Source organism: Malaclemys terrapin, chromosome 23 (genome assembly GCF_027887155.1).
Source record: "Malaclemys terrapin pileata isolate rMalTer1 chromosome 23, rMalTer1.hap1, whole genome shotgun sequence".
Taxonomy (NCBI): Eukaryota; Metazoa; Chordata; order Testudines; family Emydidae; genus Malaclemys; species Malaclemys terrapin.
In genome coordinates, this window is record NC_071527.1 from 19,555,508 (window position 1) to 19,579,628 (window position 24,121).

Genomic DNA, 24,121 nt, shown 5'->3' on the forward strand with positions numbered 1-24,121 from the left:
CCATGATTCCAACAGAACTATGCCCTGGGCAAGGCCCTACTCAACACAGCAACAAGTGGCAGAATCAGGCCCCCTGTTATTTGGCGGCTGTTTGATTTTCTTTCAAGACCCGGAAAGAACAGGTAAGAAAAGCTTTGTTTAATATCACTGGAGTTATATTTCTGTTTTAAGATCAAACTGGCCAAAGCTGCCTTTACACATGCTGCACAGGGATTTTAAAAAAAACCAAAGAGATCTGTACAATCCAGGGAGGAAGGGGAGAAATAATCAATGCCAGAGCTTTGGAAATGTTCAACTGGAGAGGGCTTTATTTTCTGCTTAAGAGAACTGGAACTATACAGCATCTTTGCACTGGACCGAAGCTGGGAACTTTATCTGGTTTTGTTTTGTCTAAACATAAGCAATGCAGTGTAACTGGAAACAGTGACATACAACGATTAAACCACAAGTGGATAAAGAGAAGCTCTGAGAAAACAGCACTCTCTCCACACTGCAGTCCCTCCTACTGAACGGCACTGTCATGTCTTAACGGAGTGACCTCATGCTGGAATAGTTAACACACAGTATTCTATATACCACTACTCAGCTTAAGTGGCTACTGATCTTTCTGTACTGGGAACTACTGCCCATTAACCCCCCTTTGTTTATACTCATCACAAACCAAAAGGCATCTTCAAGTTTTAAGTCCATGCAACGGCAGAGGTGGAAGCTCCAGTTACCACTGTCTGGCAGGACCAACAACCTGCACTGAGCCAGCTACATGAAGGGAAGTTACACACAGGCACCAGTGACAGGCCTTATCAGCATGGCTCTTTGTGTGGTATCTTAACATCAATTTATAAATGGCATTGACAGATCGGTTCTACAAACAAACTGGGGTGCAGACCAAATGCTGTTTATTCTAGATAAAACCTTTTTTTTTTTTTTTAAAGCAGTGCAGGGATGCAGGGGTGGGACAGAGATTCATTCCATCTTAAACACCAGAGCTCACCAGTCATTTTCACCACCATCAGTGCAGTTCTGTAATAAATACTCTGTATCTTTAATAAGGTGGATGTGGGAAGCATTGAAGTGTGACCTTTAGCATCGACACGTCTCCTAAACGGAGGAATTGTCAATATAAAACTCAAGCGGCTGGGGCATGCCTGAGAATTTTAACATTCTCTCTGCTTATGGAAGATACTACCGTCTGTTAGTTTGATTGCATTCTCATCCTTGGCTAACCATGCATCTCTACAGGTGGAAAACGTGTCAGGTGCCACGGAAGGTATTGAAATATGAAATGAGGTTTTTTAACTAGATCTATGAAGTTCATTTGGGAGAGTGCAGGGCTGGAGTAGGGTTTTTTTTTCCCCTTTCTTCCCCTCGCCCTTTCCTTTCTACAGGTCACCAGGCACTTCACTCCGTACGTAGAATGATGTGGATCCCTGAATCTGTGAAAACTGGTCCGCTCATCTCACCAGCCCGCAGCGCAAATGAGGCATCTTCAAAAGGTTTCTGCATCTGACCTGCAGAAAGCAGCAATGAGAAAGAGTTCAATTAAGTCAGCAGAGAGTGGAAGACTTTTCTGAGCACGCCAGCCTCAAACGAAGGCAGCCTCCAGGCAAGCAACGAAGTCACCAATTAATAGCTTGCAAGGGGGGGGTTGTTTTCATCTGTTCCCAGCAGACACTCCACCAACACACATGACTCAGATTCAGAGCTTTCACTCACACCTCATAAACATCACGGCTGCCAGGAAAAGTGTTTCAGCGAGCCGGGAATTCAAAGGGCAGAGGAAATCTCCTCAGCAGATTCACTGGCACAAGAGGGTGTTAGTCTTTCAGTCTCAGATGCCCTTAAGGCACAGAGAGGGGAGAGATGCGGTGTGCATTACAAGCTGCACTAAATAATTTACAGGATGCATCTGGGTAATGTCATGACCTAGACAGACAGCATGCTTAACGCTCTGGTCTCCATGTCACCAAGCTCCTGATGGTTTATCAATGGAGACCTAGGAAAGCCACAGGTGACGCTGGGATGGCCCCTGCATGAGACAGAATGAGCGGGTGGCCTAGGGCAGTTCTGCAGTGGGCTACAAAGGTTCAGTTAGAAGGATTTCAGCCGTGAGGGGAGTTACCGGTTCAAGAGGGAACAGGATTTTTGCCCAATTTCCTGAGACAGTTTGGAAGTTATAGCAGAGAAACTGCATCTCCCAGCTGAAATAACAAGGCTCCACTCTGCCAGCAAATCACAGTCTCACTGTGGGACTTGCACACCAGATGCCTGCAAAAGGGCAGAGAGCCTCCTGGCACGTAAGGAAGCTTCATTCCCTGCACTTAGCACTTTGCAGTGTTTGCCTTGAGATGCCTGAAGAGGGATAGATCATCTGCTCGCCAGGAACACAACATAAATCTCCTGTAAGTTTATGACCCTTGTCTCGGAGTTTCAAGACAGTGCTGTAGCTTTGGACGCCTCAGCACATTAGGAGATGGCTGCAGAAAGCATTAGACAGCATGACAGATGGATCGTCAGCAGGCTCTTTTTCCCCCTAAAGAGACATTTCGGTGATATACTAATCTCTCTGGGAACTCAAGCTTTCCAGCCCCACATAGGCCATACATCCTGGATGCATCACATGCACCTGAGGAGCTGCTACTGACTTCATATATTTTACTTTTGGGTCTAAATCCATCCATCGTCATTGCTCTAGCAACGCAGCAAGATGCCATGAAGGCTAGATTCCTCCTTTCAGGATTAGTCATAATAGCTTCAGCCTGATGTCTTACCCTTCAGAAGAACACTGGCTTTATTACTGAAGTAACTTGATACACAGGACTTCTCAGAGTTCTGCTTCTCTCCTCAATTTAGTGTTTAGAATTTAGATTAATTGGTAGGAGAGGCAAACTGTTCGCCTGTCTCACTAATTCTTATTCTAACGACACATTCACACAGGATTCAAACAGCATTATCTCGCCTAGAACTGCGTACTGAAAACCCTTCATCTTAGATTTTAGTTAATTCTGCTACTAGCACAGGACCTTTACTTCAGACGAGGAAAGAGCCCTTGTGTGCCACACCAGAATAATTTTCCTAAAGCAAAAAGCATCAATTACTTGCAGTTTTTCAAGAAGATAAATTGGAATGTTTTAGCAGTTTCACCTCTGAAGTAACCAGTATTCACAGTTCTAATAAATTATGTTTGCAGCCCAAATGACAGCAAGAGGCAAAGATGGAGACTAAGTGTGACATCTCGAGAGTGCAGCAGCCACTTGCAGTTCTACTGTCATCTAGTGGAGACAGAGTCTCGCAACATTTCTTTACTTTCTGATTAAACCAGGAGAAATCTTTTTCTGTAAGTCACCAAGAACTACAATGAAATGACGGTCTCCAAATGAGCCAAAACTAGCAGTCACAGCATCCCAAGATTCATGGGTATTTCACTGACTCCATAAAATGCCAGTGTTATGCACGGTCTAAAAGGAAATATTTGTCTGAGGAAGGAGGAAAAGTTTCTCACCATGTGCAATAACTGGAATTCTTTGAGATGCATGCCCCTGTGGGTGCTCCACTTTAGCGGTGCATGAGCCCTACATCTTTGATCAGAGATTTTTGGTAACAGTGCCTGTTCTGCTTGCACATGCGCCCTACACACCCCATGCCCTGTACCGAGGCTACATAAGTAGGGGCCTACCAAATTCACAGCCATGAAAAACGTGTCACAAACCAGGAAATCTGGTCTCCCCCTGTGAAATCTGGTCTTTCATGTGCTTTTACTCTACACTATACAGATTTCATGGGGGAGATGAGTGTTTCTTGAATTGGGGGTCATGACCCAAAAGGGAATTGCAGGAGGGTTGCAAGGTTATTTTAAGGGGGGGTATTGCCACCCTTACTTCTGCGCTGCCTTCAGAGCTGGGTGGTTGGAGAACGGTGGCTGTTGACCTGGCAGCCAGCTCTGAAGGCGGCGCCCCGCCAGCGCAGTGCAGAAGTAAGGGGAGCAGTACCGTACGATACCACCCTTATTTCTGGGCTGCTGATTTCAGAGCTGGGCGGCCGGACAGCGGGGGCTGCTGACTGAAAGCCCAGCTCTACAAGCAGTAGTACAGAAGTAAGGGTGGCAATACCATACTATGCCATCCTATCCTTTCTTCTGCACTGCAGCTCAGCCTTTGGAGCTGGGCTTCCGGCTTGCAGCTGCAGCTCTCCAGCCGCCCAGCGCCACCGCCACCAGCGCAGAAGTAAGGGTAGCAGCAACCCTCCCACACAATAACCTTGCAACCCCCACACAACTCCTTTTAGGGTCATGACCCCTACAATTACAACACCATGAAATTTCAAATCTAAGCTGAAATCATGAAACTTACAATTTTTTAAATCCTGTGACCATAAAATTGACCAAAATGGACCGTGAATTTGGTAGGGCCCTCTATATAAGGCTGTGTGGGAGAACCATCCTCAGTTCCTTCTCTACGGGAAAGCCCACAGAGGCAGCTCTGATGCAGAGGGGAGGAGGGAGGATAGCAAAGCACCCACAGGGTTCACATCTTAAAAACTCCCGTTCCTGCTCAAGGTGAGTAATTTCTTCTGAGTAGCGTCCCTGTGGGTGCTCCATTTCAGGTGACCCCCTAGCACAGTAGTCCCCAACCTTTTTCCTCTGGCAGGCACCAGACAACGAGCCACGGAGGACCGTGGCGGCGGACAAGCATCCGCCGAAATGCCACCAACAAGCGGCATCATCCAGAGGCATCGCTTCAGAAATGCCACCGATTTTCAGCGGCGACGCCTCTGGATGCTGTTGCTTGTCAGTGGCATTTCAGCGGATGTTCGTCCGCCAGCCAGTACGCGGGCACACTCAGATGCCATGGCGCCCATGGGCACCGCGTTGGGGACCCCGGCCCTAGCAGTAACACTTCTGGGAGATGGGAATTTTGGAAAAGAGTCCATCACTAAAGAAAGAACTGCACTGCCTACTGCGGCATTCATTAGGGAACTGTGGTTGGAAAACGTGTGCACTGAGGACCATATCGCAGCCCCGCAGATTTCAGCAACCGGAATGTCTTTGAGTAGAGCTACGGATGTAGAAGGTAGTAGAGCATGCAGTCACTCTCAGAAGAGGTATAACCTCAGCGAAATCTTAACAGGCAATAATACATCCAGAGATCCATTTAGAAAGTCAGATACTCCCTTAGCTGTGGCCACAATAGAAACGAAGAGTCTAGGGAATCTGCCTGAATAGTTTCCTCTTAACATCTAATGTAGGAGAAGCCGACTCCTCTGTAGACTGATGCAGCTTAGAAAAAAAACGAAAGGTGAGTAGTTTGGTGGATATAAAATTCAGGACACCATAAGAACTTTGGCTGAGATCCTAAAGATACCTTGTTTTCCATGGAGAAGGTAAAGCCCGTCTCGCCAACCTTTCAAGCAGAAGTGTTGACCGCTAAGGCAGCCATCTTCAGACAGATGTCGCACATAGCTAATGGCACAAAGGATTGTTTCATGAGACAGTTAAGAACCAGGCTGAGATCCCAAAGCAATGTAGGGGCTCTAATCTGCAGAAAGAGATTGATAAATCCTTTCAGGAATCTCGCTGCGCTCAGATGTGCAAATACCAAGAAACCACCTATTTGCACACAGAAAGCTGTTATTGCCACTAAATGAACCTTGATGGAACTCATAGAAAGGCCAGAATTTTTCAATTCCAACAAGTAATCCAGGATTGAGGAAAGAGGCGACTGGATGGAGAAAGATGGCACTGGTTACACCAAAGGTTACACTCTTCTGGGAATGGACAATCATCACTTGACAATTACTTGCTCTGTTCATTCCCTCTGGGACACCTGCCATTGGCCACTGTCATCCAGCTGGTCTGACCCAGTATGGCCGCTCTTATGTACTTCTCAATTTCGGAAGGGAAATATGTTGAGTAGATTCCTTTTGGCTATTTAACCAATCTTTTGTACTTCTGTGACGAAGTGGGACTGTTCTTAATGTCTCCTCTCAATACTGTGTGGGTGCCTCAGTTTCCCCTATGCATGTCTCAAGTCTCTAGGGGGTGGGATAAAGGCCAGTATGCATAAATGGCCGACACTCTGTCTCCTAGAAACAAATGGCCGGGGCCCCTCCCCCCCCCTGCAAGGGGATAGCTAAAGTTGAACAAAAAGCTCAGGTGACCTCCTGGCCCGGGAAAGAGACAAAGCCCAGAGGAGGAGGGGCTGGAGGAGGTTTCAGTTTGGGGCTGGCTGGGGACGGGAAGTGAGTGCAGACGGGGTTGCCTGGCTCGCTGGGCCCCAGAATGGACCCAGCTGAGGGGTCCCGTTCTTTGCATCTATAAGCTCTGTTTTAGACTGTATTCCTGTCATTTAATAAACCTCTATTTTACTGGCTGGCTAAGAGTCACATCTGACTGCAATGTGGGGGGTGCGTGCAGGACCTCTGGCTGCCCCAGGACCCCGCCTGGGCGGACTCACTGTGGGAAGCGCACGGAGGGGCATATGCTGAATGCTCCAAGGTCAGACCCAGGAAGGTGAAGCCGTGTGAGCTTCTTGCCCTGAAGACAGTCTGCTCCGAGGGAGAGGAGGCTCCCCAAAGTCCTGACTGGCTTTATGGGGAGCAATTCCAGAGCATCGCCCGGGGACTCTGACAACTTCCAATGAACGTGTGGTCTCTTGTCCAGAGAATCATTGAGGAACCAAGCTTGTCATTGCAGAATGTTCAGATTGGGGTGAAGTGTCTGACCCGCATCCTGAGACAACAGTCGAGGTTTGATTGGGAGCCGCCGCGGAGGATGAGAGAGGAGTTTGATGAGGCAAGGAAACCAAACTTGTCTTGGCCAAGTTGGTGCAAAACAATTTTGGCTTGGTCCTCTCTGATCTTGATAAGGACCTTTAACAGCAATGAAGTTGAAAGATATACATAAAAAAGACCCCCAAGTTAGGAATATTTTGTTGAGGATTTGAGAGTCCAGCTCCCATTCATAATTTAGGGAGAAATGTCTGCTCAGGTCATCCACCACGGTGTTATGTGTACACGGGAGGTAAGCTACCGAGATGACTATCCGATTGGGTACACGAGTTCCAAAGCTTTATCACTTTGCTACAGACGGAGGGGGAAAAGCACTCCACCCTGACAATTGATAGAATACATGCATGCTATGTTGTCCATCATGATCTTGATGGAATTGTTTTTGAGTAGGGGAAGAAAGTGAAAGCAAGCATTTCTGACCCCTTTAATGCCAACAGATTGATGTGCAAACGCTGTTCCTGTTGCAACCATTTTCCTTGGACTATGTGAGGACCCAAATATGCTCGCCATCCCAAGAGGGAAGCATCCAATGTTAACATGACTGCAGGAGGATTCTGGCTGAACAGAATTTCTGCACAAACTTTGGGTGGATCCATCAACCAGGTGAGTGACTGTAGGACCTGACTGGATACAGATACCTGCTTATTGAAACTGCATTTATTGGATACCTAAACAGTCCTGAGCCACCCCTAGAGACACTGAAGATGGCATTGTGTGTCACAAAAACACAAGCTGCCATGTGCTCCAGCAGCTGTAGACACATCTGTGCTACAGCTTGAGGGCTGAGGTGCACTCTTTGTATAAGGTTTTATATATAAAAATAAAAACACAGCAAGGAACCTGTTGAGAGAGAGAGAGATTGATCCTCTGCCGGTTATCAAATCCAGAAGCGCTCCTATAAAAATCAATTTACTGAGATGGGTCAGTGACCCAACCGACCTCAGCACCAAGTGACATCCAGAGGTTGCAAGGAGCAGATACCTTGGCTCATTCAGTACTAGAATTCCTGCAGTACCAACAGAACTCAGTACCATCATCAATGATGTTGAAGAGGCTGTTGTGCGAGGCACTGATGTTGATACTGAGTGGGGTCACGGATTCCACTGAAGCTGGTCTCTCGGTGGTAGCAGTCTTTGTTACCAAGCCCTATATCACTGAGGTATTGGACTTACCATGAAGCACGTTAAGGCTTCAACTATCTGAAGTACTTGGCGCCTCACTAGCTCTCTTCTTGGGACCGATGACTGGGTCTTCTTTGATGAGGAGCTCTGTTGTTTTGCTTCCCTTATACTTTGAACAGGAAGCTCTTGGCACCAGCGGTGCAATTATAGGTACCTCAGTCAATGAGAATGCCAGAAACTGGGGTTTTGGTGCCATCTTACTTTTGGAAGCTCTCGGTGACAGTGCTCTCGATGATGATGAGGCACTGACAGATGTGGAGGGTACCTGTACAGCAGAGTTCTCTGTACCCATTCTCTGAAGCTGGTCGTAAGGCCTTCTCCATCGTTAACTGTCTATGCTTAACTTCCCTGTTCTTACAGGACTTTCCCGTAAAAGAAGAGCATCTTTCACAGGTGCTGGGAAAGGGCTGAGACTGCGAGAGTCTCCGAGGCAACGAATGCAATGGGAGTGCCCATCATCAATAGGTCTCAACAAGAGAATCACCTTTTAAATCTTTGGGAGACTGGCATCCCCAACAAAAGAAAAAGTTGTTCAAACCCCTCACTGCGGGGAAAAGATTTTTCTTAAATAAAAAAAAGGGAGGGGAGAACAGAAGTTCCAACTATAAGGTGCTAAACCTACTACTACAAAGCACTAATTATGTAGCTAAAAGACTAACAAGGGAGGTAAATAGACAGCAAACAGGCACATACTAGACTCCATCTCTGGCCGAAGGCAGCTGAGAAGGAACTGAGGGCAGTTCACCCGCACAGCCCTTTATAGCCTTGGTACAAGGATGTGTAGGGCACATGCACAGACAGAACGGGCACTGCTACCAAAAATCTCCAATCAAAGGCACAGTGGCACACGCATGCCTGGAGAGAAGCACTCACAGGGACAATACTTGAAGAATCCCTGATTTAACTGCAATATAAATTAGATCTGTATGTGGATATAAAACAATACTTTATTCTGATACAACTATGCAGACTGTCCTGTGCACTATCTGCTCTCTAACATACCCTTGCAGCATTGTGCATCAGCATAGATTTCTGCTGCAAAATGTGTATAGTTGCAGCAGGGCAAAAATTCAAAGTGTTCAGGAACTTGCCTTAAGAATACTGACTCCTCATCCTGCTATCCTCACCAATGAGCTTAGGAAAAATGTGGGATTTCCATTGATTGTGACACATGATTCCACCTCACTGTTTCAGCTGTAGGCAGTTCTCACTAGACTTCTTCCTTTTGGGTTTGTTCAAGTTTGTGACTTTGGAGAACATGTTTTAAAGCCAAAGACAGAAAATGCTGTATTTGCCAGCACCAATTTCCTGATTTACTCCAGCTACAATATTCAACATGGGCACATATCTTTTATGTGCTCCTGGCATTTAGGTGGCAGGTGTTTTTTTTGTTTGTTTTTTAACTACATCTTTTACAGGATTTCATTGTTTTGCACTTTGTTCTATTCAGTGGAAACTGAATACATGAGCAACTCCAAACACTATTAAAAATTAAGTGATCATAGTTAGGACAATGAATCTCAGATGATTCAGTTTCACTTCTAAATTTCAAAGGATCTTCCTTATTAATGGGATTTATTAGGACACTTGAAATAAGGTATCTGAGAGCAGCTTCTTGTATTTACTCCTTCACCACACAGATCAATATTTCTGAAATGAATTCCCTCACCAGCAGCATTATTTTTGGTTGGCTGAAAATTGCACCCATTTCACCAATTTGCTATTAACACCCCCCCCTCCCCCCACTGAGATTAGTGCTTAATTATCTGCCTGGCTTGTCATTAGTTTCATTTGCTCATTTCCTCCTTGTTCACGGTTTGTTACGCTAAACAACTGGATTCCCATTCAGCGTGGCTGAAAAAAAATCTCTCTCAAAGCGAAAGCCCATTTCATAAGGAGTGTTTGTGTAACATCCTCTCCTCCTAGAATATCATCATAGCTGTATTCCTAACTGGTTTAATGTCTAAGCAGCAAACTACATTTCATGTGCAGCAAGCTCTCCTAGCACACCAATCCACTGGGGGGTGGGAGGGATTATTAATTCTCACCCCCTACCGAGGAATTTCAATGTCAATTGTGTAATCTCAGTATTGAATTCATGTCACCTACCTCTCCCAAAAGCACCCAGGTCTCCTCCCGCCTTTGCAGAGCTGCAGTCGCTAAACTGGGAAGCGAGGGATTCGAAATCTTCCTCTCCAGATTTAATCTTCTGGATGTATCCTGTTGACACACGTGATAATTCATAGTCAGAGGCAAGAGCCAAGTCAGAGAGCATGCTGGGGAGCAGAAATATTCATAATGAAAATGGGTAGATAAATCTGAGGTTTTGTTAGTTACTGAGGAGCATTTCAAGGGACCTGCTTTTCCCCGTGCCATTTCAAAGAGGTGCTTCAGTCTTAGCATCCCCTAATGGTAAGTGTGAGCCATTGCAGAAGGTCCATAACTCCCAAGAAACTAGCACAGCACCTCAGGACTTCGCTTCGTCTTCTTTGTGCCAAACATCAGCGGCCATTTGCTGCACTGAATCCTGGAAGTTCAGGTTGCACTTGCAAGCGTGACTGCCACTTTGGCCATGTCTACACTACTGGTATTTACTGAGGCACTGCTATGTCACGATAGCACCATAGGGTCAAAGTTTCCTACAATGACAGGAGGCATTTTCCATCACTGTTTTCTACAACCTCAGATGCTCTCGTAGGATCTTTCACTACCGTGTGCTGTTCTGTGCATACTAGAAAAGAATCCATGACAGTGACTTACACAAAATGTGCAACAAATGGGGAAGCAGCTCCTGTGAAGCCCGAACCTCACTCACTATTCACCAATCAGTCTATAAACTACAAGTACTGGGTTCCTACAGAACCTGTCTCAGCAATTCACACCTCAGACGCCTTTTCACCACCCAGCTAAGACGGACGGTCGTGCACTTTCCAAAGTGCTCTGCATGTAAGAAGCGAGGTTTGCAAATCCTCTTAAATGTAAATCAAGTCAAAACTATAAACTTTCCCCACAACACTCAGAAGCACTTCTTACCGAAGGCTATTTCCAAGCACCTTTCAATCTTCCTTGTGCATCCTAAGCCGTTTCATCTCAGTTGCTAACAAGGGTGGTGGGGAGAGAGAGGTTGAAATGCAGAAACTCACCACCAACCAAGACAAGAACTTTGTATTTAAATCTACAAAAGTTTACCCTTGGTGAAAGGCCAAACATGGAAAATTTCAGCCAAATAGGTGGAAGATTTGGAAAGTTATGGGTGTCCGAAAATGGACTTATAATGGAAATGCTCAGAGCCTTAACTGGAAGCTGTGTCTTACAACTCCAGCACTTGTACTACCCTGCCCTCCTCTCTGCGTAACAAGAAATAACAGAATGTAACTCACCTTTTAGATTGTTCCTTCACATCAGCCACTCAACATTTGACTTGTATTTTGGAGAGTAGAAGGGGGTATCTAACTATTCAGGCATTGAAAACATTTAATCAGAGACAAGCAAAACCGTGTCACACGCAGGTATCTGAATTATGCCATGACAGACATTTCTTGGTGGTTCATGGAGATCAGTTAGTTTCTTGAGTAAAGGGCTATGCAGGATTTTGGGTTCAAAAAAGAAGTTCATGGAGGATACGTCCATTAACGACTATTAGCCAAGATGGTCAGGGATGCAACCCTCATGTTCCGGGTGTCCCTAGCCTGTAACAGCCAAAAGCTGGGAGTGGACAACAGGGGACGGACCACTCGATAATTGCCCATTCTGTTCATGCCCTCTGAAGCATCTACCATTGGCCACTGTCAGAAGACAGGATTCTGGGCTCGATGGACCATTGGTTTGACCCAGTATGGCCATTCTTATATCTTAATGCAACTGAATGGGCCATTTTGGAGAGCATCTCTGGCATACAGAGTACTACATCACTGCTAAATCAACCAGCACCGGCCTTGCTTTACTTTTTAATTAGAAGCCATTAGCATTAAGATTAACAAAGGCACCCAATTCCCACCAGCTATTTTTGCGAGAGGCACTCCACAAAAGCCGTGAATGGTATAGAAATTTGTTTCAGTGTTTGTTTAGTTTCACTGGAATGAAGGAGAAATTCCCTCCTAGGCCCAGTCTAGCTTTCCCTCCACCCAGGGCAGAGCCCTGCACTGCACTCTCCCAGGCTCTGGCTCAAGGAAACGGGCTGCCACCATTTCCACTACTGCACAAGCTGACAAAAGGATGGTCCAGGCATTAGGGTGCTAGCCCAGAAGACCTGTCTGCTCTGCCCCAGCTCCCTGCATGACCCTGGATAAGTCACTCAGGCCCAATCTTCAAAAGGTATTTAGATATGCAACTCCCACTGAAGTCAATGGCTGTTAGATGCCTAAATACTAGTCTCTGTGCCTCAGTTTCCATCTGTGAAATGGGGACAACAGCACTGCCCTGCCTCTCACGGGGCTTGCAAGGATAAGTTCTGTAAAGTTTGTGAGGTGCTCGAACACAATGAAACTGTGAGTCCATACCAGTACCATAGAATATGTACATCTCAGCCATTAGGAAATCCCACCTCTTCTCCCTTTGTCTCCTAGTTCTCTTTTATCCCCTGGTTTCACACTCCTGCACCTCCCTAGTCAGTTTCTGTCTCCCCTTCGCATTTACACCCTTCACAGAAATGTTGCAGCCACCCCAGTTGTGATTTGGTGACTGATGTAATAAGCATGTGCTTTTTTTTTTTTTTTTTTTAAACAATAATAGCCTAAGCTTAATAGTAGTACTATTAACAGTCAAGGAGTACTGGGGTATTATTAATCTTACAACAGCATCTAGAACCCCAAATCAGGGCCCCCCCTTGAGCTACGCACTGTGCCATGTAGTGAGAGGGGCCCTGCTGCAAAATGCTTACAGCCTAAATAGACAAAAGAGCATGAGGGGAAGTCACAGAGGGTAAGTGACTTCCCCAAGGTCACACAGGTCAGCGGCGGTGCTCTACTCCGAGCTCTGATCTCCCAAGTCCCGAGTCCAGTGCTTTTCCCTCTGGACCACAGGATGTTATGTCACGTTAACAGCATCATAGCGGTGTGTGCTTTAAAGAGAGAAACCGTGGCACACCCCTAAAGAGGGGGAAGCTGAAGAAGGATTAATCAACAGAAGTGTGCCCTCGTCCCAGGAGACCTGTGAAGCGATCATGGCAAAAAGACTAGCACTACCAGCTTGTAGCATTTCAAAACTCAGGAGGTGGTTCTCTCCTCTAGCCGTGAAGGACAACAGCAGGGGACCGGAACAAGTCAGTCTTCAGATTATTTATAATTAGGGATGGCAAGATCCTAATGCTCTTTCAGATAATAAAGGAGAACACAGATGTTAGAGGGAGAGATTTGGATCTCGTGTGCCCGTTTCTCCACTTCTGTTTTCTCTGCGTGCCTCTCCTGAAGCACCCTGTAGGTGCACATGCCTCAAAGGTGGTGCTGCTACCTACTTAACTTCAAGGGCTCATGTCCGGGGAGAACTTCAGCACCCCAAACAAAGGTGAGGGAGAGCTTCTTACTTCTTTCAAAGTAAGTCAAGCTTTGCTGCCTTCCGGACACCCAGTCTTCCATCTCCAGAGAGAAATGCTGGACACAGCAATTGCTATGAAAGGGGAAAGACTGTACTTGGTCCAACCATTATCAGCATCCTACCAGTGAAACCCTGCAAGATCTTGGGACCCTAAGGCAGGGTAGGTGTGGCAGTCGGACTTTCAATAAGCAATGGCTGCTGGTTCTCCTGAAGCATTCAGGGAGAGGCACACAGGAAAAGGAAGTTGTTTAGCCTGAAGTCAATAAATCTCCTGGTTTCAGAAGCTGAAGAGCTTAATTGAGGTAACTTACCATTTGGGCACTGTAAGCCAGGTGAGAGCACTCATGCCCTGAAAGATCAGCATCTGGTCACTAGAGGTCAAGCTGTAGTTCATTGCTGTAGGAGGTCAGTGGAAGAGCCTAAGAGTGAGTGTGTGAGTGAGCGAATATATGAATAAGAGCGAGAGAGAGAGAAAGCACGTGAGAGAGAGTGTTAAATTCTTTTTAGTAGTTTGGGGCAGGAGTCCCCAACACGGTACTTGTGGGCGCCATGGCACCCATCGGGGCATCCATGTGCACCTGCCTACTGGCCGCTGGACAAGCAGCCGCCAAAATTCAGCGGCATTTTGGCGGCAACGCCTCTTGATGACGCTGCTTCATGGTGGCATTTCAGCGGCTGCTTGTCCGGTGGCCAGTCCGGCGCCCACCCCACGGGAAAGGTTGGGGACCACTGGTTTGGGGGAATGCTCAGGGACAGAAGAGGGCAACATCAGATGCAAAAGTTTGAGGGGATAAAAGAACTTTTGCTACCACATACTCCAAATATGGCTCCAGAAATGCTCCCTCATTAGCAAATATTTTACAGATGAACTGCATCTGCACAGGAAGCAAATGCCACTCTGACATCTTGGATTTATAGCATTATACAGGTGCAAATGGCGCTTTAAGCCCCTTTTCTCTCTGCGTGCACTATAAAGACCAACTCAGTCAAGCCACAGGTACAGCAATTCAGGTGCAAGAAGCCCCGGAGACTCTCAGCGAGATCAGCACAGATAACTCAGGGAAGAAGTAGGCTCTGAAGTTAGGAAAGTAAGGCCACTTAGTGCAGAGGGAATCAGAAGCCGTGGGTGGCAAGAAAACGAGCAAGAGTGGGAGAGGGCAAAGCAACTAGCGGGGAAATAGAGGCACTTAAGAACAGCAGCAGCTCATGCAGCAACAAGAGCGAAGATGTTAGCAGCAATGGAGACCATGTTGACAGCACCACGCATGAAGAGAGACCATGAAGCGAAATGCAAAAATCCAAGTGTCACTAGAAGGAATGAGCTTGTGGAAAGAGACACCACATTCCTATTGGAGTTGTAGTGATTCCTGCCTTGCACTGGTGGGTCAGTGAAGTTTAGAGATGTCTCAGTGCTTGTTGGAATTTTAAGTGTTTGCCATTACATGCAACATTCACATCTCAGCAAGGAGATAGGAGTCTGTCGATATTCAGAGAGGGGAAGGAAATGAGCTTCCTCCTCAAGACCCCAGAACTACCCACAAAAGCTTGTGGCAGCCCTTGCCTTGGATGAGACATTGCAGGAAGCTGCCATGTCATGAAGAAACGTGAGGAAAAAAAAATTCACTGACAGCAAGCTAACCAGTCACTGCCAAACAGCTACACCTCAATGATTCTCCAAAAGACTGTCTGGTTTTGGTGACCCAACCAGTGACAAAAAATATATGGTTGATTTTTGTCTTAAGCCAGTATGACTCAGTCTTCTGCTTGGCTAAGTTTTGTTTATTTTTAGGGGCTGAAAGAGGATAGCTTGGTTTTTAAGTAAAATAAATCTGTCAAACTATATCAGATTTCATTCAAGCAGTTCCCAGTACAATAGTCTTCCACTGACTGAAACAGAGCATAAAACACTATTCTTTATTGCTTCAAGTCCTTGGGATTTCCCCAACAATGGCGCATTTCCCCCCACCACCCCAAAGTTCCATCAATTGGATCCCTTGAGCTGAAGGAATTGCCAGTACCCTACATCTGTGTAATTATGCAAGGAATTTAATTGAGTAGAGAATTGTTTCTGTATCTTTAGCTGGACTAGTACTAACCTCAGAACCAGGCCTGTAGGAAAGCTGCCAGAGAGTGGCAGAGAGGAAGAATGAGGGACTGACTTCTGACTACAGCCCTGTGACTATATTTGAGAGCCATGGTAGTTTATATTCCTTCTGAGGAATGAATGTGATGATGTGCTTTAACACAAAGACACTAGCAGTAATGGGAGTGGTGTTGCTAAATTAAAGGGGTATGCATATTTATCCCACCTTCTACTTTGTTTAATATGTATTCCTTAGAGGTGGAGTGGGAGAAGCGAGAGCGAGCACACAACGGGAGCTGTGCATCAGTTCAGAATCTGTCCTGTATTTTATTTAAGGAAGATTAATGCAAGATTATGAGTAAGCCATTTACCCCAGAGAGGCTTGTTGTGTCTCTTGTGCCTCGGGGCAGAAGACCATTTGTTTTCTTAGCATTTATGAAGGCACATTTCAGAGGGGAAAATGAATATTGTTTATCTAATTAAACTAAGCTGCTCCAGCCTATTGTAAACAGTATATTTGCACAATACATTTGCTATCAAAATACAGCATTCTTCCAAAATACATGTTTGCGTCACCCTAAGTGCATGTTTACTTCCAAGCATCATTCTAACCCTGCTGGTAAATGCGTCATATTACCTCCCGTTGCACCAACACACATACAAGAAGGTTCAGCCTTAATTTGCACACTCATGCTAAAAACAGGAAAGGCACCCGAGTTAGGAAGGGATCATAAGCTTTAGTGTTAAAGTCCCTGAGTAGTCGGTTTGTACCATGACCTTCATGCTGTTAAAAGCTTCTGGAGTATGAAGTTGTTACAGTGAATTTCACAAGCCTGCAAAGTGAAACTAAATAATTTGGTTATCACAGCTCTGCTAAATGTAGGACAGTTTATTAGTCCAAGCACAAAACGTACTTGCCAACTGATGATCTTGAGATTAAAGCACTAAACTGGGGGTCAACTTGTTCTGCCATGGACACCCTGTGCAGCTCTAGGCAAGACACTTACTCCCTGTGCCTCAGTTCCCCTGTCTCCAATGGGATTAATAATCCTTTCTTTCACCAACTCTGCCTTGTCTATTTCAATCAGAAGCTCTTCAAGACAGGTACTGTCTCTCACTATGTATTTGTGCAGAGCCTGGCACAATGGGGCCCTCTAAACACTGCTATAATAAAAATCAAAATATCAGGATTATAGTGAAAACTAGTTTAACCTACACATTTTATTCACCCATTGTAACTTTTGTAATGGTATAAGATTTTGCAATGCTGGTTTATTCACAAATAATAAATCACCTCTAGCTGTCTTCAATCTATTTTCCTTATTACTCGGAAGAGAATCACAAGCAAGTAAAGTGTCCAAAACTAACCAAAGTTCGTCTATCTAAAAGGCTAACCTTTAGCAGGTTCCCTGAGGACAGGAGACTATAACGAAGCATTTTCTTTAAACAAATTCCAATCACAGGTTTATATTGCATAAAATTTTAATTCCAGAGTTAAAGATTCTGAAGGAAATAGAGACTTAACTGCTCTCTAAACAAAACGTAAGACTGGTGTGCTATGTCTGTCGAACAAACGCCTCCCAAGAGATCTACTTAAACAATTCTGTGCTATAATTACGTTCATCAGGTACAATACATCTGCACAAAGAAATTCAATGATGCCTGACTATTTGTCAGAAATTGTAGTGGAGTTAAGCTGTGCATTCATGCAATACATTCTCTAGTGGGGTTTTTTGGTTTGCTTTTTTTAAGCTTTATAATTTTCTGTCATTTTCAGGAGGATAATACCAGATTGGCTCTTTCCAGGTCAACAGTATCAATGTGTCATCTCACCTTCCTGGAGCAAGGAAAATGCAGAAACAACCTACATAAAATAATTATGAGTGGATGTTCCCTATGACCTTTGCAGGGAATAGCGTTTATCAAGCACAGATGGGAGTGTTAACAGAAATAGATTTTTTTGATCATGCCATTTCATTCTCAGGAGACAAAAATACAATGATAATAAACATGATGAATGAAAGAATCCCTAATGGCCTTTATCAAGAACACAGCAGGACATTTACATCAAATAAGTTTTAATCACATCTCTCTTGTCCTCAGGCGCCACACAGGGAAAAAGATTGCTAAACATAAAAATTATCTGTGAGTGAGGAGACTTCAGTCTCCAGGGCTGTCAATCCTGCATTTTAGTCTAGCACTAAAAATCACTTTAAAATAAAAATTACATCCGGATCTCATACAGAACAAGATTAAAAAAAGTCTCTCCATAACCTTATCAGATGTTGAAGACCTGCTGTGTCTGAGATAAAGAAGGGCACCCAAACAAAGTTATAAAGACGACTGATTCATTTATTCAGAATGATGTTATTCGGGCTTCTAAGGGGGCGATAATTTGCGTGCAGATCTTCTAACAGCAGAAAGCCTAACTGGCTGTACGGTTCTGAAATACCACTTAGTTAACACAGCTCAAGAGAACTTTTCCCTCTAAAATTCATTCTCTCTCACTTGGACCTAAGTTTATGAACACTTGCTCTGTACCGTGACAAAAGCACTCGCTTTTAGTACAGTAAAACCCCATTTATCCGACCCTCCATTTTCCAGCTCTCCATAGGAGCCAAACAACCAGCACACACAGGTCCAAAACAGGCACTCTCTCCTGTGACCACTAGATGGTGCTGCAGGCCCGCATTTTCCCATTCTCTGGATTATCCCAATTTTTGATTATCCAATCAGGCCCTAATCCCAATTAGATCAGATAAATGGGGTTCTGCTGTATCAGTATAGGACAGCAAACTTTGCTGTACTACAAAATGTCAATTGTCAGTTATTTGGTATGATGTGAAATTCTCCCCATGCAAAGAGCAAACAAGACCCACCTAAATCCTCACCTCTATGCAGGGGGGCAGCAGGAGGCCTAGATACTACTGCAGTCTTGTGCTAGCTCTTTGCACAGAGAAGAGTTTCACCCTAAAATACAAGTGAATCTACTAGGATTAATTACTGTTTATGACAGTCAGGCTGCAAATATTTTTATTTATAAAATTCTCAACTCCATGTGCACAGTTCTAATAAGCTTTGTTGTAGCACTCCTCACACCCTGCAGCACACAACAGCTTCTTTATTATGCCAGTTATAACTAATTAAGCAAGCTAACTCACAAAGGAGATTTTCCTGAAAAGGTGCTAGCATTCTTGGCAGTTAATTCCGCATCTCTTTCAAAACACACTGGGCACCACCGCTTGGTTAGTACACTGGAGAGCCTTCACGGCTACACGGAGTTTGCTGGGGGTGATTTTCTTCTCCCCCAGATGCTGTCAAATTGTTGGTTTTTTTAATTGAAGCAGGGTCAAGGCTGTTGCGAGTAAAACCTCATTGCTGAGCCCTCCAAAAGCAACAAGAAACTTTACAATAACATAACAGCATGCAGCAATAACCATGCTTTACAGCTTCAAAGCACTTTACAAAATGTTAATCCTCACAACACCCCTGTGAGGTAGGTCAGACTATTTCGCAAATGGGAAAAAGGTTAAGGCGCTGATCCAAAGTCAGTAGGAAGACTCCACACTGACTTCACCCCAGACCTTGACTAACTTGGCCCCAAAGCAATAGGAGAGTCAATGGAAAAGCTGGGATGAGAATCCAGTCTCTAAATGCCAATCCCATGCTCAGTTCACAAGTCCAAACCTCACTGCCTAAGCAGCATCCCAATTAAAAGCTACTGCCAGCATTGCAAGGGACAATACGTATGGTGACTTGTCACAACAGGCCTTAGGAAAGACACAGGATTCCATCCCTCTTGGACCAGTTTAAGGCCATCGCACACTGGGAAACTGACTGTGTTGGGAAATGTACATTTTGTGGATCATCTAAGTAGGATATTTGACTACCCCTGTGCAAATGTTTATGCATATCTCAGGCACAGATTCATCAGAATTTATAGAAACTGCATTAGGGCAAATGAAATCTTAAATGTAGAAAAAGGAAGATGTTAAAGGAACATTTGTTTTCGCGTCAAATAATTATTTTATTTTTAATATAAAAATAATATACACATTTACAAAGAAAATACAAATACACCTGTCTGACATGACATTACAAAAACACAAAGAGTGGATGGGGAAGGGATGAATCCTGTTCTTATGTCATTTAATCAGGGTCAGTGAATCACAGCAAAATTGATTCCCCAAGTGGCTGTGCTACACGAAAGTCCATGTTCAAGCCACTTGGCTCAAAAACTTTGCCTTAGAGGGTTCATGCCACTAATAAGCCATTTCTCTGTGTGTGTGTTTGTTTTAGGCCCTAACATGACTTTCCCCTTTTCTACCATCAACCTCTCCTGCTTTTACTTGCCATTTATAAGCTCCAGTGCCTCATCTTTGCTCCGCGTGATCTTTTCCTGCCTCCACGATGAGGGTCTTCTGGATTGGTTGTGCTTCACCAAGAGGTGCGAACAGCGTACTTTGGCGGGCTCTCCTTGGCCGTTCTTCCCGCCACCGCTGGGGCGCTCCCACTGGCTGGCATTCGTAATGTGATTGAAGTAGTACACACGGCCTACAAATAAAAGGGAGGAGAGGATTAGATTTTAAAAGTTCCTTTCAGACTCATGGCACTAGTTTCTTGCTTTGCTCATCAGAAATACAAGACTCTGAATTTCTGCAAGTGGGTGAGAATGTGTGGATGTCAGCTCAAATGAGGAACTGGAAACACTCAATACCCCATAATAAGGGAATGCTGCAGCATTGCAGATGTCAATCCCATCTGTTAAGATTCTGGTCGCTAACAAACATTCCTAATAAGAAATAAAGGAAGGGGTGGTGTGAGCACAACAGCTCATACAGCCTCTTTCCAGCTCTGGCAAGTCACTTCAGTCCTGATCCAGTTCTCATTGAAGTCCATGTCAAAACTCCCAGATTTCTATACAAGAAGGCCCTTAAACCTTCCCAGGATAACCTTCACCACAGGTGAACTGGATAGTTCATATTTGTAAAGTACTCATTATTCTTATGAAAGTAGAAAGTGTGTCTGCAGCCTTCCGGCATCACACAACAGCAACACACCTTCTGAAGAAGTGCATTCACACAGCAGAACTCTGCATGTATTATCCCTGAAGAAAAGTGAAAGGTTCTGGGTTTCTGGCAAAGAACAAGGAGATTATCTTCACATATGTTGGGGTAAAGCGATACATAAAGCATGGTGAAATCCCTACACAGGAAGAATGAAAGGCCTACATATCAGTGACTCATACCTTACAAATGCATCATAATTTACAGATTTTAGAAGAGATGTGGACAAATTGGAGAAAGTCTAGAAAAGCATAACAAAAATGATTAGCAGTCTAAAAACCGTGACCTATGAGGGAAGATTGAAAACATTCGGTTTGTCTGGGGACATGACAGTTTTCAAGTATATAAAAGGCTGTTACAAGATGGAGGGAGAAAACCTGCTCTCCTTAACTTCTGAGGATAAGACAAAAAGGAATGGGTGGTTTAGGTTGGATATTAGAAAAAACTTCCTAACTGTCAGGGTGACTAAGCACTGGAACAAATTGCCTAGAGAGGCTGTGGAATCTCCATCATTGGATTTTTAAGAGCAGTTTAGACAAACACCTGTCAGGGATGGTCTAGATAATACTTAGTCCTGCCAAGAGTGCAGGGGACTGAAATAGAGAACCTTGCAGGGTCCCTTCTAGTCCTACAATTCTATGATCTTGCAGTTGGAAGACTAAGCAAGAAATCATGTCTGTGTGTGCCGGGCACCGCACAAACAATGGGGCCTTGATCCTGGATGTGTTTTTGAGTGCTACCACTAACAAAAAACACACCCCAATCAAAACCAACTGCTCTTTAGAATAAGCAGCAAAATTCTCCGGAAGCAAGCAATCAAGAGGACAGGGGACACCCAGCTGTGCAGCCAAGCCAACTAATACTGTAACTTGGAGATGCTGCAAGCTCCTGCCCTCCATGCTGGCAGCAGTTCATTCCTGCACGAGCAGGAATTCACATGGGCCAGGCTGATTTTCTGCATCATTAACCTCCCTCTCTAGAACCCCTTTCAGCCCAAAGGATTTTGAACCAGCAAACCAAGTACTCAAAGCTCTTAAGGAGTGTGACTGTCACGCACAGAGCACTGCACGGAAGGCAACAAGGGGGAAAGGGAAATTCCAGCCCAAAGATACAGGGACCAAACCTCCAATTATAAAACAACTACCGTGGGCTTGTCAGCATCCTGGCAAAACTATCTGGAACACACGATTCATGTCGTGATGCTGTGCAAGTGCTTTGTCTCTAAACTGCACATGGAGTGTGTCATGGCCTTGCTCCAGACTTGACCCTACCCCATAGCAAAACACGCCCCAGTATCCACTCCATCCACACTAGGACCAGCATCCAAGAAAGACACCTTTCCAGCTTCCACTTCCCCTCCCCACATAGGGACATTCCAGACTTTCCCATCCACCCCAAGGTGAACAAACACGAGCCCTCCAGAGCTTGCTCTCTGGTCTCATATCATGGGGAAAGCTTATCCCCAAGCAAAGACATGGCGAGACCCCCAGCCTGCCACACTAGAGCCTCCCCCACCACAGGGAATCACTGATAAGGTCACCTGCCCCTGGGAACCAATCACCCACCTCAATAAGGGGGGGGGGGGCTAACCAACCCCCCAGGATATCTCCATGCGACAGAACCACCCCCCACAGACCAGCCCATAGGACCAAGCAACCGCCTCCCCCCCATCCCCCAGGAGCTACACCTGTGGGACCAGCCCTCTGGCCTCCGGGCCCAAACCCTCTGCACCCCAACCCCTCTGGGGCCGGCTCGCCCCCCCCCCCGCCCGGCCTGCCCCCCGCCCGGCCCTCCCAAGCCCAACCCCGGCCCGCGTCCGCCCACCCACCCGACACGGCCCCCCCCTCCACCAGGCCCCGCCTCCAGCCCCAGCCCCCCCCATTCCCCGCCAGGCCCCCACCCCCACCCGGGCCCGAATCCGCCTCCTACCAACCCGGCCCCAGGCCCGGCCCCCACCGACCCCCCCATTCCCGGCCCCAGGCTCGGCCCCCACAGACCCCCCCCCCCCCCAGCCCGGCCCCCACAGACCCCCCCCCCAGCCCGGCCCCGCCCCGCCCCGCCTCCAGCCCCCGGGCCCCCGCTCGGCCCGCGGTACCTGAGCTGCGGCTCATGCGCTTCTCCCAGCCCGAGGGCAGCTTCTCCTCCTCCGCCATCTTCCCTCCGCCGCGCCCGCTCCGCCTCCCCGCGCCCAACCCCGCCCGCCTGCCTGGCGCCACCGCCTCCCATTGGCGCAGGGGAGACCGAGGCCCCACCCCCACTGGCTCCCATTGGTTCAAAAACGCGGAGGTCCCGCCCCCTCGCTAGACCCTGTCTCATTGGCGCAGAAGATCAGTGATTGGCTACGGGCGAAAGGCCGCAATGATCCCGGAAGCGATTCCGGAGTCTCAGGACCACGTGACGGGGATGGAAGCCGGGGAGGGACAGGGAGAGAACGCCACGGCCAGCTGCTCTCGGGGGTTCGTGTACCGAGCCATGTGGGGAGGCCGTAGGAGCTTGTAGTACACACTGAAGATGACATGTTGCTGTTTGGTGTTAGAAGGGGTATCACCTGGCTATTAGCAAGCACGTGTTTCCCCCCAAAATACACCAGGAAGCATTATCTATCTAAAATTTTAAACAAATTTCTTAAAACATCTTGGATTCACGATTAAAAGGATCACGGGACAAGGGTTACATGTTTGTTTGGTCATTAACTTGGTTTCCATTTTTGTTTTGTGAACTGCTGGGTGATCTTTGATTGTTTCATATTTTCAAGGTTTCTCACAGAGAGCAGCAGGAAGGAACTCCATTGATGCATGATTAAAAATAGCTCAAAGGGATGTATAACCAAAATTTAGAAGACGGGGGAGAAGTCACTACAGGTAAAATAGAGGAAAGTGAAGCACAGGTGTCTGAGAAAGTAAGTCACCAAAGGTCCAGCAGATGGAGCAGCTACAGGCAATGAGATAGGAATTCAAGAAGATATTTCAGTTTGTGCTGCTGAGAATGCAACTAGTTCCTTATTCCAGTAGAGGTACAAGGACGTACAGGGTGGATCTAGTTAAAAATTATGCTAAAGGAGCCAGGAAAAGGGTTACAAGGGGATAAATACAACAGCTGTGACAGAAGTCATACCAGACAGACTTTACCATGGAAACCAGGAGATGGCCTGGGTTAAGAATGAAGGTATTCAGAAATCTATTATTACTATTGCGGTTATTTGTTAAAGTGCTTTTTAAGCAATTGCTCTCCTCTCACTCTTGCTGCCAATCATGTCTCATTGATGTAAATTCTCAGGATCCTAGCCAATCATTGACAATTACAGAGCTGAATGAACAGTTTAGAGAGGTTTTTTTGGGAGTGGGATTTTGGAGGGGCAGGGGAGGTTGTGTTTGAAGGTTCAGTGAGAATGATAGGGCAGAGCATATACAAGGTTATAGTACCTACCAACACAGGATGCCTATAGCTTGGGCAGAGACTGTTATAGAAACAAACGT

General features: G+C 45.9%; 1 protein-coding gene across 1 annotated transcript; it reads right to left on the minus strand.

The window, feature by feature from the left end:
• Positions 1 to 286: 286 nt before the first annotated feature.
• PIN1 (peptidylprolyl cis/trans isomerase, NIMA-interacting 1) lies at positions 287 to 22,824 on the minus strand. The gene is made up of 4 exons (XM_054012758.1): positions 22,741 to 22,824; positions 19,933 to 20,133; positions 10,074 to 10,184; positions 287 to 1,508 (listed from the first exon to the last, which is right to left on the minus strand). The coding sequence occupies exons 1-4, from the start codon at positions 22,796 to 22,798 to the stop codon at positions 1,399 to 1,401; spliced, it is 480 nt and encodes a 159-aa protein (XP_053868733.1). The 5' UTR covers positions 22,799 to 22,824; the 3' UTR covers positions 287 to 1,398.
• Between the last annotated feature and the right edge of the window lie 1,297 nt (positions 22,825 to 24,121).

Excerpts from the sequence above, each read along its gene's own strand:
- PIN1 (XM_054012758.1), bottom strand. The coding sequence starts at position 22,798 with ATGGCGGAGGAGGAGAAGCTGCCCTCGGGCTGGGAGAAGCGCATGAGC. Across the intron at positions 10,185-19,932 it reads GGCACTGGAGCTTATAAATG|GATACATCCAGAAGATTAAA; the intron begins GCAAGTAAAAGC and ends GTGTGTCAACAG. Across the intron at positions 1,509-10,073 it reads CCTGGGTGCTTTTGGGAGAG|GTCAGATGCAGAAACCTTTT; the intron begins GTAGGTGACATG and ends TGCTTTCTGCAG.